This window comes from Coregonus clupeaformis, chromosome 28 (genome assembly GCF_020615455.1).
Source record: "Coregonus clupeaformis isolate EN_2021a chromosome 28, ASM2061545v1, whole genome shotgun sequence".
NCBI lineage: Eukaryota > Metazoa > Chordata > Actinopteri > Salmoniformes > Salmonidae > Coregonus > Coregonus clupeaformis.
Genome location: NC_059219.1, coordinates 19,994,489 through 20,012,956, shown reverse-complemented (window position 1 = coordinate 20,012,956; position 18,468 = coordinate 19,994,489). Strand labels below are relative to the sequence as shown.

At 42.4% G+C, this 18,468-nt stretch overlaps 1 protein-coding gene across 1 annotated transcript; it reads right to left on the bottom strand.

The window, feature by feature from the left end:
• Positions 1-715: 715 nt before the first annotated feature.
• Positions 716-18,362, bottom strand: LOC121559964 (DDB1- and CUL4-associated factor 13-like). The gene is made up of 11 exons (XM_041873004.2): positions 18,197-18,362; positions 17,888-18,087; positions 16,063-16,170; positions 15,629-15,718; positions 15,165-15,320; positions 14,509-14,586; positions 12,938-13,020; positions 12,460-12,624; positions 12,111-12,246; positions 2,724-2,887; positions 716-1,878 (listed from the first exon to the last, which is right to left on the bottom strand). Exons 1-11 carry the CDS (start codon positions 18,264-18,266, stop codon positions 1,791-1,793), a joined length of 1,338 nt encoding a protein of 445 aa, XP_041728938.2. The 5' UTR covers positions 18,267-18,362; the 3' UTR covers positions 716-1,790.
• Between the last annotated feature and the right edge of the window lie 106 nt (positions 18,363-18,468).

The following is an 18,468-nucleotide window of genomic DNA, read 5'->3' as shown; positions in this document are numbered from 1 at the left end:
TCAAACCAAGCTGCTTACCTATTGCAGATTCAGTCTTCCCATTCTGGTGCAGGTCTACAATTTTGTTTCTGGTGTCCTTTGACAGCTCTTTGGTCTTGACCATAGTGGAGTTTGGAGTGTGACTGTTTGAGGTTGTGGACAGGTGTCTTTTATACTGATAACAAGTTCAAACAGGTGCCATTAATACAGGTAACGAGTGGAGGACAGAGGAGCCTCTTAAAGAAGAAGTTACAGGTCTGTGAGAGCCAGAAATCTTGCTTGTTTGTAGGTGACCAAATACTTATTTTCCACCATAATTTGCAAATAAATTCATTAAAAATCCTACAATGTGATTTTCTGGAGAAAAAAAATCTAAATTTGTGTCATAGTTGACGTGTACCTATGATGAAAATTACAGGCCTCTCATCTTTTTAAGTGGGAGAACTTGCACAATTGGTGGCTGACTAAATACTTTTTTCCCCCACTGTATCTATTCTTAAATTCCATTCCTTACTAGATTTGTGTGTATATGTTGTGAAATTGTTAGATATTACTTGTTAGATATTACTGAACTGTCGGAGCTAGAAGCACAAGCATTTCGTTACACCTGCAAAAACATCTGCTAAACACGTGTATGTGACAAATACAATTTGATTTGATCTGAAAAACAATCTGCCAAAATGAGAATCAGTGTATTTTGCCTACCAAAAATCTGTATCCATATCAGACCCAAAAATACCATACCACATCTTTATTAGCAGTGCATTAATAAACACAAAAAAACAGTATCAATACAATCAACCCTTTGCATCATGTAATCTTTAAGGATATATACTGAATCAGTATACACAATTGCTGAAGGTATGTGGTGGTGTAGGGAGGCCAAACATTTTCAAGAAAGTTTCTAAAATACACAAATATTTTTTCTGGTGATATTTGACGGATGTCGATCTTCTCGGTAACTAGTGTATTATTTTTTCAATACAAAAAGAATATCCCAAAATCACTGTTCCAACAAAAGCATGAATGAAATCATCATCTGAAATTAGTTGTACCATGACAGTTGTGACTCTTATGTCAACAAACTTCACAATATTGACCCATATTTCTCTTCTGTAATACGCCTTGGAGAGGAGGAATGAGTTATTTCAGAGTCGTAGACAGGGTTATGTTCAGGAGGGTTCAGAGTCGTAGACAGGGTTATGTTCAGGAGGGTTCAGAGTCGTAGACAGGGTTATGTTCAGGAGGGTTCAGAGTCGTAGACAGGGTTATGTTCAGGAGGGTTCAGAGTCGTAGACAGGGTTATGTTCAGGAGGGTTCAGAGTCGTAGACAGGGTTATGTTCAGGAGGGTTCAGAGTCGTAGACAGGGTTATGTTCAGGAGGGTTCAGAGTCGTAGACAGGGTTGTGTTCAGGAGGGTTCAGAGTCGTAGACAGGGTTATGTTCAGGAGGGTTCAGAGTCGTAGACAGGGTTGTGTTCAGGAGGGTTCAGAGTCATAGACAGGGTTGTGTTCAGGAGGGTGCATCCTTCTGAATGTTGCAGATTATAATGTCATGAATATAACTGAAGGGATCCACAACGTTGTGTGCAGGGTTGCAAAATTCTGGTATCTTTCCCAAATGGCCAGGTTTTTCAGAAATCCCATTTGGATTATTCCTGGAATCAGGAGGGAATAAGCAGGAAATCCAGGTATCTGGAATTTCTGGAAAACCAGATAATTTTGGGAAACTTACAGACATTTTGCAACACTAGTTGTGTGTTTCTGAAAATGACCCAGGTGTGTGTAGAGACAGAGGTGTCCATGTTCCTTCTATTTCACCACGGTGACTACATGTTTCTCTTTCTCCGTCACCACGGGCATGGAGCCAGGCTTGCTGTGCTTGCGTACGTTCCTCTCCCTGGAACAGACACAATGAGGCAACAATGAATAACTCAAACATCAAACACCAACTCATTGAAAATATTCACACACAGAGCGAGAAACGTTAGCAGAGTACACAAAGGAGTTAGTGCCAGGCAGGTGGCCTGATGTCATAAAATGTAGAATTGACTAATAATGATGTCATCTGAAAAATACACAAAGAACATGTAGGCTACACTGCCATCAGTCACAGCTCCTATGTACACATGGATGACATATCACAATAATGTGTTACTACGGGTTCAGGACCAAAAATCAACACTGACTAATATTTGATTAATCATCAACTGGTCATGACGGCACCATCACTTCCCCTTAAGAGACGTTAGTGTAAATGAGCAAAGAGCCCATGATGCCCAAGCCATAAGCGACCATCCTATCCTATCAGTCTGGTTTCCCATTAGGATAAGTGTGCCATGGTAGGGCAGAGTCAGACCTATTCTGGCAGCCAGCTATGGCCTCATAACCACTACATCGACACTATGAGGACCTTCTGCCATAGTTGGACAGAGGCCAGGGTAATTCTAAACCTACTGTGTTAACAGAGATTGACAGTTTCCTTTGTGATGAGGCCAAAGACCAGGCCAACCACCCGAAAACCTCCTCCCATCAACACAGAGACAAATAAGGTCCAAAACCACACTAACCTCACCAAGAACTTCACCAAGAAGCCAATTCTACTGATATAAATACTGTAATATATAGACTTCTGTGGTTTGACTGTTACAAACAAGTGTATTGAGGATATGTGCAGGTAGAGTTGAGAACAGAAAGCCACTGTAGGGCAGACAGTAGTGGCATGGGTAAAGAAGGCGCCCATACTTCCTGCGGCGAGCCTCCTTCATGACACGCAGCTCCTTGCTCTGGCTGTAGATGGACTTGGGCAGGTGGCGGTGGCGCGAGATGCGGCGGATCTGAGGGTGATGCTGGAACTTATCCTTCAGCTTCTGGCTGTAGTTCACAGCTGCCTTCTCCCTAGGAGCCAGCTAGACCATGGGGGGAGGGGAGGGGGAGGACAGAGAGAGAGAAAGAGAAATAGTAGGTAAGAAGGAGAGAGAAAAAGAAAAAGAGAAAGGGAGACAGAATAAGGGGAAAAAGATAGTGAAATTACTTTCAGGAGAACCATCTACTACTGGGGTCTACTTGGGTGCCTCATGTACAAGTATACACTAATTACCAGTCCATAATGACAACATTTTCATGAGAAAACTGAAATCTAAATAAAATTGTATAAATGTATGACTATATCCCCTGGGATGTTGCACCATGGGAAAAGCAGGGTTGAAAATGTTCAGCTTTGGATAGACAGTTATCTTGAACACCTACTACTGCTCGCTCAACCATCCATTGACCAGTATGTGAAAATCTTTGTGACTTGGATATTATGACTGAACGATAGGTCCCATGTTTAGTTACAAGATGGTAACATATTCACTATTATGTACAGTATAGGGCTGTCCCCGACCAAAAATAATATTGGATCACTGAAAGTTGTCTTATTTCGACCAATTGATTGGTCAAAATTTTAAAACGTGTATTTTTCCATTGTATAGACACAACCTGTTTTAATAAAATCAACTATTTATGCATTGAGCTTGTCTGATGCTTTAAGCTCACTGTTTGATGAAATAAGACACACATTACTCAAGAGGGAGCCAGAGATCAAGATAACCTGAAGTTGCCGGTAATAGACTACACGAGAAGTCGGCAAACTCTCATGTGGAATGGCAATTTATCTTACCATTTCTACCGACCTGATCTGCGAGCCAGTTATGGTTTTCTAATGCACATTTCCGTGGAACGGTTTCATTTCATTTATAATAACGTCTTCGTATATCAAAATCATTGTCATTTAGTTAATCAAAATTCAATACAAATCTAAATGAAAATTATAAACCTAAAAATTAACTTCTATTGCCAACTATGTAAAAATATCCTATAAAGCCAACTAATAACTAATGGGTGGTCCTCTGTAGCTCAGCTGGTAGAGCACGGCGCTTGTAACGCCAGGGTAGTGGGTTCGATTCCCGGGACCACCCATACACAAAAAAAAAAAATATGCACGCATGACTAAGTCGCTTTGGATAAAAGCGTCTGCTAAATGCCATATTATTATAATAATAAAAACATTGCAGCCTGCAGGTAGAAAACATCCTGATAAGAAGAAATATCCTATAAATCACATTGGCTACTTATGGCCTATCTGCAACGAACTTGAAACATTGTACCAACTATTAACTTGGGTCCGGCCTGAAGCTCCTTGCAACACTGTATAAAATATTCTGGGCCCTCAGAGTTTCCTGCGCCAGTGATCAGGTGCAAGTCCTTAATCAACATTGACAGGAGCGCTCCAAACAAGATAATGACTAAATTGACAGAACTCGTAAATGGAATGAAATAAACCAAAACAAGTGTTGCATAGGTTGAGCACGCCGCAAACAACGTGTCCACTCCAACAATGATAACAGTAAAAGACTGGAATAATAATATATTTTGAATGCATTAACAGATATTACGGAAACCAAACAATCATTGTAGATTAGAAATTATAGGAATGAATAGTAAATGTACTATTGGTGATATATGTAATGGAGAATTGATAGACACTAACAATCAAAGGCAAACAATTCACACAATGAAGATATGAAACAATGAATGTGCACAAATTGGCAGGAGAGAGCGCATTCTGGAGAGAGACGTGCATTGTGCAGCCACACTCCCGTTCTTCTTGGACTGTGCCACCACCGCGGCCTACGCAATAGATTATTCTCGACTTCCGCGATGGATTAGTTCACTGAGATGGGCGCGAATAAGACAGGTGTCTTGTGTGCCATAATAAAAACTTGATTTACAGTACCAGTCAAAAGTTTGGACACACCTCCTCATTCCAGTGTTTTTCTTTATTTTTACTATTTTCTACATTGTAGAATAATAGTGAAGACATCAAAACTATGAAATAACACATGGAATCATGTAGTAACCAAAAAAGTGTTAAACAAATATTATATTTGAGATTCTTCAAAGTAGCCACCCTTTGCCTTGATGACAGCTTTGCACACTATTGGCATTCTCTCAACCAGATTCATGAGGTAGTCACCTGGAATGCATTTCAATTAACAGGTGTGCCTTGTTAAAGTTTAATTTGGCAAAAAACATCAAGCGCTATGATGAAACTGGCTCTCATGAGGACCGCCACAGGAATGGAAGACCCAGAGTTACATCTGCTGCAGAGGATAAGTTCATTATAGTTACCAGCCTCAGAAATTGCAGCCCAAATAAGTGCTTCACAGAGTTCAAGTAACAGACATATCTCAACATCAACTGTTCAGAGGAGACTACGGGAATCAGGCCTTCATGGTCGAATTGCTGCAAAGAAACCACTACTAAAGGACACCAATAAGAAGAAGAGACTTGCTTGGGCCAAGAAACACGAGCAATGGACATTAGACTGGTGGAAATCTGTCCTTTGGTCTGGAGTCCAAATTGGAGATTTTTGGTTCCAACTGCTGTGTCTTTGTGAGATGCAGTGTAGGTGAACGGATGATCTCTGCATGTGTATTTCTCACGTGAAGCATGGAGGAGGAGTGATGCTTTGCTAGTGACACCGTCTGTGATTTATTTAGAATTCAAGGCACACAACCAGCATGGCTACCCCAGCGATATGCCATCCCATCTGGTTTGGGCTTAGTGGGACAATAATTTGTTTTCAACAGGACAATGACCCAACACACCTCCAGGCTGTGTAAGTGCTATTTGACCAAGAAGGAGAGTGATGGAGTGCTGCACCAGATGACCTGGCCTCCACAATCACCCCACCTCAACCCAATTGAGATGGTTTGGGATGAGTTGGACCGCAGAGTGAAGGAAAAGCAGCCAACAAGTGCTCAGCATGTGTGGGAACTCCTTCAAGACTGTTGGAAAAGCATTCCAGGTGAAGCTGGTTGAGAGAATGCCAAGAGTGTGCAAAGCTGTCATCAAGGCAAAGGGTGGCTATTTGAAGAATCTCAAATATAAAATATATTTTGATTTGTTTAACACGTCTTTGGTTACTACATGATTCCATATGTGTTATTTAATAGTTTTGATGTCTTCACTATTATTCTACAATGTAGAAAATAGTAAAGAATAAAGAAAAACCCTTGAATGAGTAGGTGTGTCCAAACTTTTGACTGGTACTGTGTATGTGTATATATGCTACTGCTCAACTATATACAGTGGGGAGAACAAGTATTTGATACACTGCCGATTTTGCAGGTTTTCCTACTTACAAAGCATGTAGAGGTCTGTAATTTTTATCATAGGTACACTTCAACTGTGAGAGTCGGAATCTAAAACAAAAATCCAGAAAATCACATTGTATGATTTTTAAGTAATTCATTTGTATTTTATTGCATGACATAAGTATTTGATACATCAGAAAAGCAGAACTTAATATTTGGTACAGAAACCTTTGTTTGCAAATTACAGAGATCATACGTTTCCTGTAGGTCTTGACCAGGTTTGCACACACTGCAGCAGGGATTTTGGCCCACTCCTCCATACAGACCTTCTCCAGATCCTTCAGGTTTCGGGGCTGTCGCTGGGCAATATATTTTCTATTGGGTTCAGGTCTGGAGACTGGTTAGGCCACTCCAGGACCTTGAGATGCTTCTAACGGAGCCACTCCATAGTTGCCCTGGCTGTGTGTTTCGGGTCGTTGTCATGCTGGAAGACCCAGCCACGACCCATCTTCAATGCTCTTACTGAGGGAAGGAGGTTGTTGGCCAAGATCTCGCAATACATGGCCCCATCCATCCTCCCCTCAATACGGTGCAGTCGTCCTGTCCCTTTTGCAGAAAAGCATCCCCAAAGAATGATGTTTCCACCTACATTCTTCACGGTTGGGATGGTGTTCTTGGGGTTGAACTCATCCTTCTTCTTCCTCCAAACACGGCGAGTGGAGTTTAGACCAAAAAGCTCTATTTTTGTCTCATCAGACCACATGACCTTCTCCCATTCCTCCTCTGGATCATCCAGATGGTCATTGGCAAACTTCAGACGGGCCTGGACATGCGCTGGCTTGAGCAGGGGGACCTTGCGTGCGCTGCAGGATTTTAATCCATGACGGCGTAGTGTGTTACTAATGGTTTTCTTTGAGACTGTGGTCCCAGCTCTCTTCAGGTCATTGACCAGGTCCTGCCGTGTAGTTCTGGGCTGATCCCTCACCTTCCTCATGATCATTGATGCCCCACGAGGTGAGATCTTGCATGGAGCCCCAGACCGAGGGTGATTGACCGTCATCTTGAACTTCTTCCATTTTTTAATAATTGCGCCAACAGTTGTTGCCTTCTCACCAAGCTGCTTGCCTATTGTCCTGTAGCCCATCCCAGCCTTGTGCAGGTCTACAATTGTATCCCTGATGTCCTTACACAGCTCTCTGGTCTTGGCCATTGTGGAGAGGTTGGAGTCTGTTTGATTGAGTGTGTGGACAGGTGTCTTTTATACAGGTAACGAGTTCAAACAGTTGCAGTTAATACAGGTAATGAGTGGAGAACAGGAGGGCTTCTTAAAGAAAAACTAACAGGTCTGTGAGAGCCGAAATTCTCACTGGTTGGTAGGTGATCAAATACTTATGTCATGCAATAAAATGCAAATGAATTACCTAAAAATCATACAATGTGATTTTCTGGATGTTTGTTTTAGATTCTGTCTCTCACAGTTGAAGTGTACCTATGATAAAAATGACAGACCTCTACATGCTTTGTAAGTAGGAAAACCTGCAAAATCGGCAGTGTATCAAATACTTGTTCTCCCCACTGTGTGTGTGTGTGTGTGTGTGTGTGTGTGTGTGTGTGTGATATATATATATATATATATATATATATATATATATATATATATATATATATATATATATATATACACATACATACATATATATACACTGCTCAAATAAAGGGAACACTTAAACAACACAAAGTAACTCCAAGTCAATCACACTTCTGTGAAATCAAACTGTCCACTTAGGAAGCAACACTGATTGACAATAACTGTCACATGCTGTTGTGCAAATGGAATAGACAACAGGTGGAAATTATAGGCAATTAGCAAGACACCCCCAATAAAGAAGTGGTTCTGCAGGTGGTGACCACAGACCACTTCTCAGTTCCTATGCTTCCTGGCTGATGTTTTGGTCACTTTTGAATGCTGGCGGTGCTTTCACTCTAGTGGTAGCATGAGTCTACAACCCACACAAGTGGCTCAGGTAGTGCAGCTCATCCAGGATGGCACATCAATGCGAGCTGTGGCAAGAAGGTTTGCTGTGTCGGTCAGCGTAGTGTCCAGAGCATGGAGGCGCTACCAGGAGACAGGCCAGTACATCAGGAGACGTGGAGGAGGCCGTAGGAGGGCAACAACCCAGCAGCAGGACCGCTACCTCTGCCTTTGTGCAAGGAGGAGCAGGAGGAGCACTGCCAGAGCCCTGCAAAATGACCTCCAGCAGGCCACAAATGTGCATGTGTCTGCTCAAACGGTCAGAAACAGACTCCATGAGGGTGGTATGAGGGCCCGACGTCCACAGGTGGGGGTTGTGCTTACAGCCCAACACCGTGCAGGACGTTTGGCATTTGCCAGAGAACACCAAGATTGGCAAATTCGCCACTGGCGCCCTGTGCTCTTCACAGATGAAAGCAGGTTCACACTGAGCACATGTGACAGACGTGACAGAGTCTGGAGACGCTGTGGAGAACGTTCAGCTGCCTGCAACATCCTCCAGCATGACCGGTTTGGCGGTGGGTCAGTCATGGTGTGGGGTGACATTTCTTTGGGGGGGCCACACAGCCCTCCATGTGCTCGCCAGAGGTAGCCTGACTGCCATTAGGTACCGAGATGAGATCCTCAGACCCCTTGTGAGACCATATGCTGGTGCGGTTGGCCCTGGGTTCCTCCTAATGCAAGACAATGCTAGACCTCATGTGGGAGGAGTGTGTCAGCAGTTCCTGCAAGAGGAAGGCATTGATGCTATGGACTGGCCCGCCCGTTCCCCAGACCTGAATCCAATTGAGCACATCTGGGACATCATGTCTCGCTCCATCCACCAACGCCACATTGCACCACAGACTGTCCAGGAGTTGGCGGATGCTTTAGTCCAGGTCTGGGAGGAGATCCCTCAGGAGACCATCCGCCACCTCACCAGGCGTTGTAGGGAGGTCATACAGGCACGTGGAGGCCACACACACTACTGAGCCTCATTTTGACTTGTTTTAAGGACATTACATCAAAGTTGGATCAGCCTGTAGTGTGGTTTTCCACTTTAATTTTGAGGTTGACTCCAAATCCAGACCTCCATGGGTTGATAAATTTGATTTCCATTGATCATTTTTATGTGATTTTGTTGTCAGCACATTCAACTATGTAAAGAAAAAAGTATTTAATAAGATTATTTCATTCATTCAGATCTAGGATGTGTTGTTTAAGTGTTCCCTTTATTTTTTTTAGCAGTATATATATATATATATATATATATATATGCTACTGCTCAACTAAAAACAATCTTGGTCGACCAAACAATCGACCAGTCAAATAATTGGGGTCAGCCCAATTAGTACATAGACAACCTTCACATTCCAATCTGAATGAATGGACAACAATTCAACACACCCTTCACTCTCCATCTCCCTTCCTCTCCCTCAAAGATCTTGAGCATCTCTCATTCTCTCCGGCCGTGGTTCCGAGGTTCTCTAAGTGGCCACTCTTCCAGGGCTTTTATTCTAATTAAAATCAATTCAATTTGTTGGAGATTAGCTAATAGCTGCTGATGCTGTTGAGGTACTCTGCTTCCCTTAGACCAGGCCAACAGCCTGTTAAATGTTATTTATGAAAACCTTAACATTTACAGTGAGATAAAAGGAGCAGAGCAACATTGACTGACTGACTCTGCAGAGTTCTCTATGGCCTCTACGCTCTTTCAATAGCCAATGAGTAGTATGCTTAAGGTGTTATGTAGCTGTATGAGCCGTGTATCCAGAGAGATACAGTGAATTCCAAAAGTATTGGGACAATGACAAACGTGTTGTTTTGGCTCTGTACTCCAGCACTTTTGATTTGAAATGGTACAATGACTGAGGTTAAAGTACAGACTGTCCGCTTTAATTTGAGGGTATTTTCATTCATATCGGGTGAACCGTTTAGAAATTACAGCACCCATTTTAGTGGACCAAAAGTATTGGGGACAAATTCACTTATGTGTTTTAAAGTAGTCAAAAGTTTAGTATTTGGTCCCATATTCCTAGCACGCAATGATTACATTAAGCTTGTGACTACAAACTTGTTGGATGCATTTGCTGTTTGTTTTGGTCATGGTAGCATCCACATTAATGTAGAAGTGTTTAGAAACATTTTATTCTTATTTACAATAAAAGTGACTCCAAAATGACACAATACCTTATTTACCATTCATTTCTATTGGGCACAAAATACATCTGAAACACACCCAACACAAACATCAAATGCATTCAACAAGTTTGTCGAGTCACAAGCTTGATGTAGTCATTGTGTGCTATGAATATGGGACCAAATACTAAACTTTTGACTACTTTAATACACCCAAGTGAATTTGTCCCAATACTTTTGGTTCCTGTAAAATGGGGGGACTATGTACAAAAAGTGCTGTCATTTCTAAACGGTTCACCAGATATGGAGTGAAAAGTGCTTGAGTACAAAGCCAAAAAAAAGAATGTGTCATTGTCCCAATACTTTTGGAGCTCACTGTATGTATAGGTTTATATAGTCATATTTCTCATGACTGTCATGAGAATGTGTGATACGGAGGGTAATTTTGGTGTGATTTCAGAAGGTGAATTTACAATATGTCAAAGGCTATGATATGGTCAATGTTACTCCTCCAAGTAACATGAAAATTAGGATCACAGAACAAAAACTATCACAGGATGAAAACTAATGACCTTCCACCTGTATAGTTCACACAGTGAGGTCAAAGGTCAGCTCATAGAAAGGCGTCAAAAACCAGAGAGACACTGCAGTTGCAACAAACTCAGGCTGAAGACTTCCACTCCTCCTGAGATCTGACAGACAGCCTTGATTCAGCATTTCATTTTAATTAAAGACCATTACAGTCCAACTTGATTGTTAATGCTTAATTATTTCCAGAGTGGCCTCTCTCTTTAAGTAATTGGGCCTATTCAAACTGCTGATAGCAGCTGGGCTCGTCTGATCTGTTTAAGTGCAAAGCTACAGAATAAATCTCCTCTTATACACTGACAGTAAAACAAGTGCCAAAAGTTGGCCAATTCTCCAGTGTTAAGCTGCATTAAGGGAATAAGGAAGAGTGAAGCAGAAGGGGGATGGATATTGGAGATGGCACCGAAAAACATCCATTCATCTCCCTTGTAATTCATTCTTGTAGGCTAAATGCCGGTTTTGGCATCAGATGAGAAAGGAGTTAGGCTAGACTGTATGTGTAAGAATCTGTTTAAGATAGCAAAACAGAACCTTACATTTCAGGTAATGTGTAAAGAATGCCTTGAACATTCAGAGAGTTAGAGTTTGAAGAAAGCATAACAAATATAATTATATTCCAATGTTTTGGGATGGGTGATGCTAACGTTAGCCTGCTGTAACACCTCTAAGTCATTTAAGTCTATCAAAGTTGCAGTCACTATTTGCCCATAGACTTCCCCAAAAAACTTTACGCATACAAACATTTTAGTGAACTATCCCTTTAAATCCACTCTATAGTGCCACATTGCCTACACTGACTGACTGGTCAGACTTTGTCTATTGGTAATCAAGAGTTCCAAAAAGCTCCAGTCTGTCACTAACCCAGCTCTGCTGTCCCTATTGGTCCATTGTACTTATTGAAAGTGATTCTGTTCCAAGTCAGTCAGCATCCATCAGAGCCCTTGGCAGTGCCACTGCTGTTGCTGCTGGCAGCCTGGCCTCTCTCTCTCTTACCATGCTGAGCTGCCGTGGTGGGCATCAGGCCATGGCAGGTTGAGGAATCCAGCAAACTCACAAAACGGAAGGTCAAAATCACAGCTCCAACAAATGAATCAGAATATTAGCATATAAGCCTACCGGCTAATGGTAAGCATTCAACATTGTTCTGCGATCCATCTTTCTTTCATGACATTAGTTTTGATACCCTGCACCTGCAGGTTACTGGACATGCATACACTACTTCTAAGGGAGAGGAAGAGGACTGTGTCTCACCAATCCCAACTTCTCAGCAGCGTTGGCCTTCCACAGTCTGATGTTCATCTCATCTGAAGCACTCAGGATGTACTTGTTGTCTGACGACCACTTTATGGAGATGACGTGCTGCATGCGCTTGGTGTGGTACACCTCCCTGTGGATAGTCACACACAACCACACACACTCAAGTGCTGAACACAATGTTGCTGTTGCACAGTGTCATCTTTAAACACGTTTACACCTGTGCAAAAAGAAATACATCAAAGCTGATAATAAACACACACGGAGACACGGGATTCAGAACAACTGCCCTGGTGTTGGCAGCAGTCTGCTGGAACCCAGTGTCTGAACCCTTGGCACCACTAACCTGCTGTGGCCACTGTCTTTGGGGAAGATGCGGATGGTCTTGTCAAAGCTGGCCGAGACAAACTCCTTGCCTGTTGGAGAGTAGTCTACATCCAGCACGGCTGAGACATGGTCCATGTGGACGGTGAAAGGCTTGTCCAGGTACCTCATATCATATGTATACAGACTGAAGGGGGAGGAAACACATACGGTTGGTTAATAAATACAAAGATGAGAGGTTAACACAAACCACTATGCTTCTCTCATTCGTGGTGCAAGGCCAGTAAATGAAAACACTTGAGATCTCAATGAACATGGTGTTATTGTAAAACTAGTGTAAATGTACATTAGACATAATGATTCAATCACTCCCCAAACAATTGCATGAACAAAAACATTATTAGCATTGAAAACACACAAACTTCTCTCCAGGAATGAATGAGGCCTGTGGTGTAGTGAGCACGTAAACTCAATACATCATGTTGAATTGCGTCACTCACTTGTAATCTTCATTAGAGCAGGTGAAGTTATAAGCTTCCATGGGATTCCAGCACAAAGTGTTGCTCCTCATGCTCATGATTACCTATATAGGAAATCACACATTCATACTTCAATACACTAACCATTAGATACATTCCGGTAATGAGAGGACAGTACAGAATGGGAGATGGGTATAGTAAAGGGCAAAGTCATGGGCAGTAGGGCTGCACGATATGGGCAAAAAAATCTAATTGCAATTTTTCTACCAAATACTGCGATTTTACATCAAAACACTTGGAGTCATAGAAATAGAATGATCATTTAAATTGTATGGTTGGAATACAGTGGGCACTTGGAATGCAGTTTTGTTTGGCATGACAATGATGAAAAAGTAAGGGAGGAGATGGTTGTGACAGAGTAAGAACCAAAGTGTTGGTCAGTGTTTCCCATGGCCAGCAGCATACCACCCTGCATCCCACTGCTGGCTTGCCTCTAAAGCTAAGCAGGGTTGGTCCTGGATGGGAGACCAGATGCTGCTGGAAGTGGTGTTGGAGGGCCAGTAGGAGGCACTCTTTCCTCTGGTCTAAAAAAAATGCCCCAGGGCAGTGATTGGGGACATTGCCCTGTGTAGGTTCTCGTCTTTCGGATGGGACGTTGAACGGGTGACCTGACTCTCATGGCACTTATCGTAAGAGTAGGGTTGTTAACCCCGGTGTCCTGGCTAAATTCCCAATCTGGCCGTCATGGCCACCTAATCATCCCCAGCTTCCAATTGGCTCCTTACTATTCCCCAGGTCATTGCTGTAAATGAGAACGTGTTCTCAGCCAACTTACCTGGTTAAATAAATAAAATGGGACCCTAAATAGATAGGTACATTCAGACAAAGATTTTAGAATATTCGTCGCCTTTTCCTCTCTGATTAAGAACAAACTGTTGCACAAACAATGATGATATACTCCACCATTGGTACCATCCAATATTAGAGCAAAAGTTTGCTAGCAAGATTTGCCCTCAGTGGATTTAGCTAGCAAGCGATTAGCATTAGGAGCTAACAAATTTTTGGCACATTTTCAGCTTGCTAAGACCAACTAACCAGTGTTTTGCAGAGAGCAAGTTACACAAACAAACGGTATAATACAGAAAACATGTGAATTTATATTAAGAAGCAAAGTGGAAAGCTGCGTCATTCTTGTTTGGAAAAATCTGTTGACTGCATGCTGTTTGGTCAATGCATGCAGTGAATCTTTAGCACAAGGAACTGCCTTCTTGAGTGACAGGGGGCGGGGCTTGGTGTGTGTGGAATTGGGAAGCGGACAAAAGAGGAGAGAAGGAGAACTGTCAACTAGAGCAATATATCAAACGTTTTTAAAAACGGGCGTTACAGACGGACGGCTAAGTGGCATTTCAAAATATCGCTGTCTCTTAAGTTATGGATATTGCACATGTCAATATCGCAATTTCAATTAAAATGTGATTAATCGTGCAGTTCTAATGGACAGCATCCCAAATGGCAACCTATGAGCCCTCGTCAAATGGTAGTGCACTAAATAGGGTGCCATTTGGGATGCAACCAAGGACGTAGAAATGTACCTTTTTAAGAGGTGTAGCTTCCCTCATGTCATACAGCACAATACTTCTGTCAGAGGCACAACTTGCTAGAAGTTCAGTCTGAGGAGGAAAGGGGGAAGGTCAAGAATAAAACATATTTTTAAAATCCACTAACATACAATACCTCTGTGTTTTACACAACCTTTGAACTACATAGTCCTGATATGGGTATTGCCTCCATTATTCTGGTGTATGGAAGCTATAACCAAATATATTTATAACTAACACAAGATAGTTCATCTGTGTCGTTTACAGTGGGAGTAAATTAAGCATAGTGGGCAGAACAAGCAAGGAGGTGGGCAAAGCCAAGCACAAGCTAGCAAGATCCTATTGGCACGTTGTAGCATGTATTTGCATATTTCCGTTAGGGAATTGCTTGTGTGTACAAACTCAATTCGACCTTGCACTCCTTCTAAACAACACCATTTTTTTAAAAGTTTGGCAAAACGCCAATTCTATAAAAATTAATGCACTGTGTAACAGATTCTAGTTTTGGGAACAGAATGTCAGCCCAGTTTCACTTAGTTCCATCCTCTCCCACTAACCGCGACTGGACTTCCCCTCACTACCATATTAGATCAGCAATCATACTATGAGACACTTTCTGCTACAATTCACACCGACAGAGGGTTGATTACCTCTACAGGGTTGAAGCGGACGCAGCTGAAACTGTCCACGCCCCAGGAAAAGGAGCGGATGGGGCTGCTGCGCTGCTCGTCCCAGATGTCCACCTGTTGGCCACACGTCACAAACACACCCTCCTTCTGGTGGTGGTCGATGCTGGTGAACACAGACTGGAAGGAACAAATATTGGTGTCAGTTACATTTTTTAAAGTGAACCCGCAATCATCATCACTGACTAGAGGGAATACATTACAACAACCATCATCATCATCACCCTGACTGTAGGGAATATCTCCAAACCCATCATTCTTATCATCATCATCATGGGGTTATAGCCACAATCTTTAATGATGGGTCCACTCGATGGTATGCACATTTTACAGTGTTGCTTAATGAGATCAGATAGGTTCGGTCAGAGACACTCTCAGAGATATTCATTGAGTAGAATAATGACAGACAGACAGCTCTTCCTCCATACCTTCCCAAGAATAGTATTGAGAGGTTCCTCTTCCTCTCCGTAGCCTGGAGTCTCCATCTTCCACTGTTTGATAGTCTTGTCATCACCAACCTGTTATTCAGAAACACGAGCATTTTTACTTTCACAGAGGAAAACGGAAGACCTTTTGCAACAAAAACAAGAGTTTCTATTCAACAAATTCAGGTAGGTCCCTCCCAGTTTCATTCTGCTTGGTTACTGGAGTGAACGGTAAACAGTTTCCGTTGCAACAGACCAAACGTTTTGCAACGGAATCCGACTAATGAATACACCCCTGGTCTGGTTAGTATTCACTGGACAGGAAATGGAAGCAAACAGGCCAGAATGGGGGGTACTATGTGAACTTGTCCATTGCACAACGTTTAGTTAGTGTGCCCTAGTGAATACCACCCTGGATAGTGGAACAGATACCGTACCGTAAAGAAGGAGGTGCCACAGAAGCGGACGACCATCCCCCTGACAAAGCCTTCATGGGCCTGGAGTGTGCGAACACACTCACGTTTGGTGAGATTCCACACCTTCAGCTGAGGAACACAATAAGTTAGTCTTACAGTATCAACAGGTAATTTAGATTCACCATCTCAATGCACAGACTTGTCATCATATACAGTACCAGTCAAAGGTTTGGACACACCTACTCATTCAAGGGTTTTTCTTTATTTATACTATTTTCTACATTGTAGAATAATAGTGAAGACATCAAAACTATGAAATAACACATATGGAATCATGTAGTAACCAAAAAAGTGTTAAACAAATCAAAATATATTTTATATTTGAGATTCTTCAAACAGTCATCCTTTGCCTTGATGACAGCTTTGCACACTCTTGGCATTCTCTCAACCAGCTTCACATGGAATGCTTTTCCAACAGTATTGAAGGAGTTCCCACATATGCTGAGCACTTGTTGGCTGCTTTTCCTTCACTCTGCTGCCCGACTCATCCCAAACCATCTCAATTGGGTTGAGGTCGGGAGGTTGTGGAGGCCAGGTCATCTGATACAGCACTCCATCACTCTCCTTCTTGGTAAAATAGCCCTTACACAGCCTGGAGGTGTGTTGGGTCATTGTCTGTTGAAAAACAAATGATAGTCCCACTAAGCCCATACCAGGTGGGATGGCGTATCGCTGCAGAATGCTGTGGTAGCCATGCTGGTGAAGTGTGCCTTGAATTCTAAATAAACCACAGACAGTGTCACCAGCAAAGCACCCCCACACCATCACACCTCCTCCTCCATGCTTCACGGTGGGAACTACATATGCAGAGATCATCCGTTCACCTACACTGCGTCTCACAAAGACACAGCAGTTGCAACCAAAAATCTCAAATTTGGACTCCAGACCAAAGGACACATTTCCACCAATCTAATGTCCATTGCTCATGTTTCTTGGCCCAAGCAGGTCTCTTCTTATTCGTGTCCTTTAGTAGTGATTTCTTTGTAGCAATTCGACCATGAAGGCCTGATTCACACAGTCCCCTCTGAACAGTTGATGTTGAGATGTGTCTGTGACTTGAACTCCATGAAGCATTTATTTATTTAATGAATTTATCCTCAGCAGCAGAGGTAACTCTAGGTCTTCCTTTCCTGTGGCGGTCGTCATGAGAGCCAGTTTCATCATAGCGCTTGATGGTTTTTGCGACTGCACTTGAAGAAACATTCAAAGTTCTTGAAATGTTCCATATTGACTGACCTTCATGTCTTAAAGTAATGATAGACTGTTGTTTCTCTTTGCTTATTTGAGCTGTTCTTGCCATAATATGGACTTGGTCTTTTACCAAATAGGGCTATCACAACACAACTGATTGGCTCAAACGCATTAAGAAGGAAAGAAATTCCACAAATTAACTTTTAAGAAGGCACACCTGTTAATTGAAATGCATTCCAGGTGACTACCTCATGAAGCTGGTTGAGAGAATGCCAAGAGTGTGAAAAGCTTTTATCAAGGCAAAGGGTGGCTATTCGAAGAAAATATATTTTGATTTGTTTAACACTTTTTTTGGTTACTACATCATTCCATGTGTTATTTCATAGTTTTGATGTCTTCACTATTATTCTACAATGTAAAAAATAGTAAAAACAAAGAAAAACCCTTGATTGAGTAGGTGTGTCCAAACTTTTGACTGGTAGTGTATGTTTGACCACTCCATTCCATAGTATGACATGTAGAGACTAGAGTTCTTGGATTTACAATCAACTCCTATTTAACCAGGCCATTGCTAACTCAAAGTACAGTTAGTTACCTCTCCATCGCAGGAGCCGGACAGAATTGTGGAGAGGCTTTTGGGGTGTTTGGCCATGCAGTTCACCCCATCCCTGTGGCCGTCCAGAGAAGCCAGGAACGGCTTGGAGAACACGCGCTCCAGCTTGGTCGCATTCAGGGCACGGGTGTATTCTCTTGGCACCTCGAACGGATGGAGGGACGGGTCGTAATTTCTTGGTACTGTAGGTTACAGACACTCTGTTAGAATAAGTTGTTTTGCCAGTGAGGCTAGCTACAGCTCTCTACAGTGGATTGAACTGTGTGAAGTTAGCTAACTATTTGCACTTACCACGCTGGATATCCAACTTCGTCTCACGGACATAGTCGTCCGGATTCCTGGAGAGGACTTTAACTTTCATTGCGTGTTGGCGTGAATTTGTATAAAGCTCTATACTTCTTCCCAAAAAATTTACCACAGTAAAATCATTCGTACGGCCATGTGTTTATGTGTGTCACCTCACCTACCGGATGTTGAGGGCAATATCCGACCTCATTTGCCGGAAGTGTGTTTGTTGCTTGTGCTTATAGCGACCACAGATAGAACGTTGAGTTATAAAAAAT

Coding starts and splice junctions, on each gene's coding strand:
- LOC121559964 (XM_041873004.2), bottom strand. CDS start 18,266: ATGAAAGTTAAAGTCCTCTCCAGGAATCCGGACGACTATGTCCGTGAG. Junction 14,587..15,164: donor TCCGCTTCAACCCTGTAGAG/GTAATCAACCCT, acceptor TTTCCTCCTCAG/ACTGAACTTCTAGCAAGTTG. Junction 1,879..2,723: donor AAGGAGGCTCGCCGCAGGAA/GTATGGGCGCCT, acceptor TGTCTGTTCCAG/GGAGAGGAACGTACGCAAGC.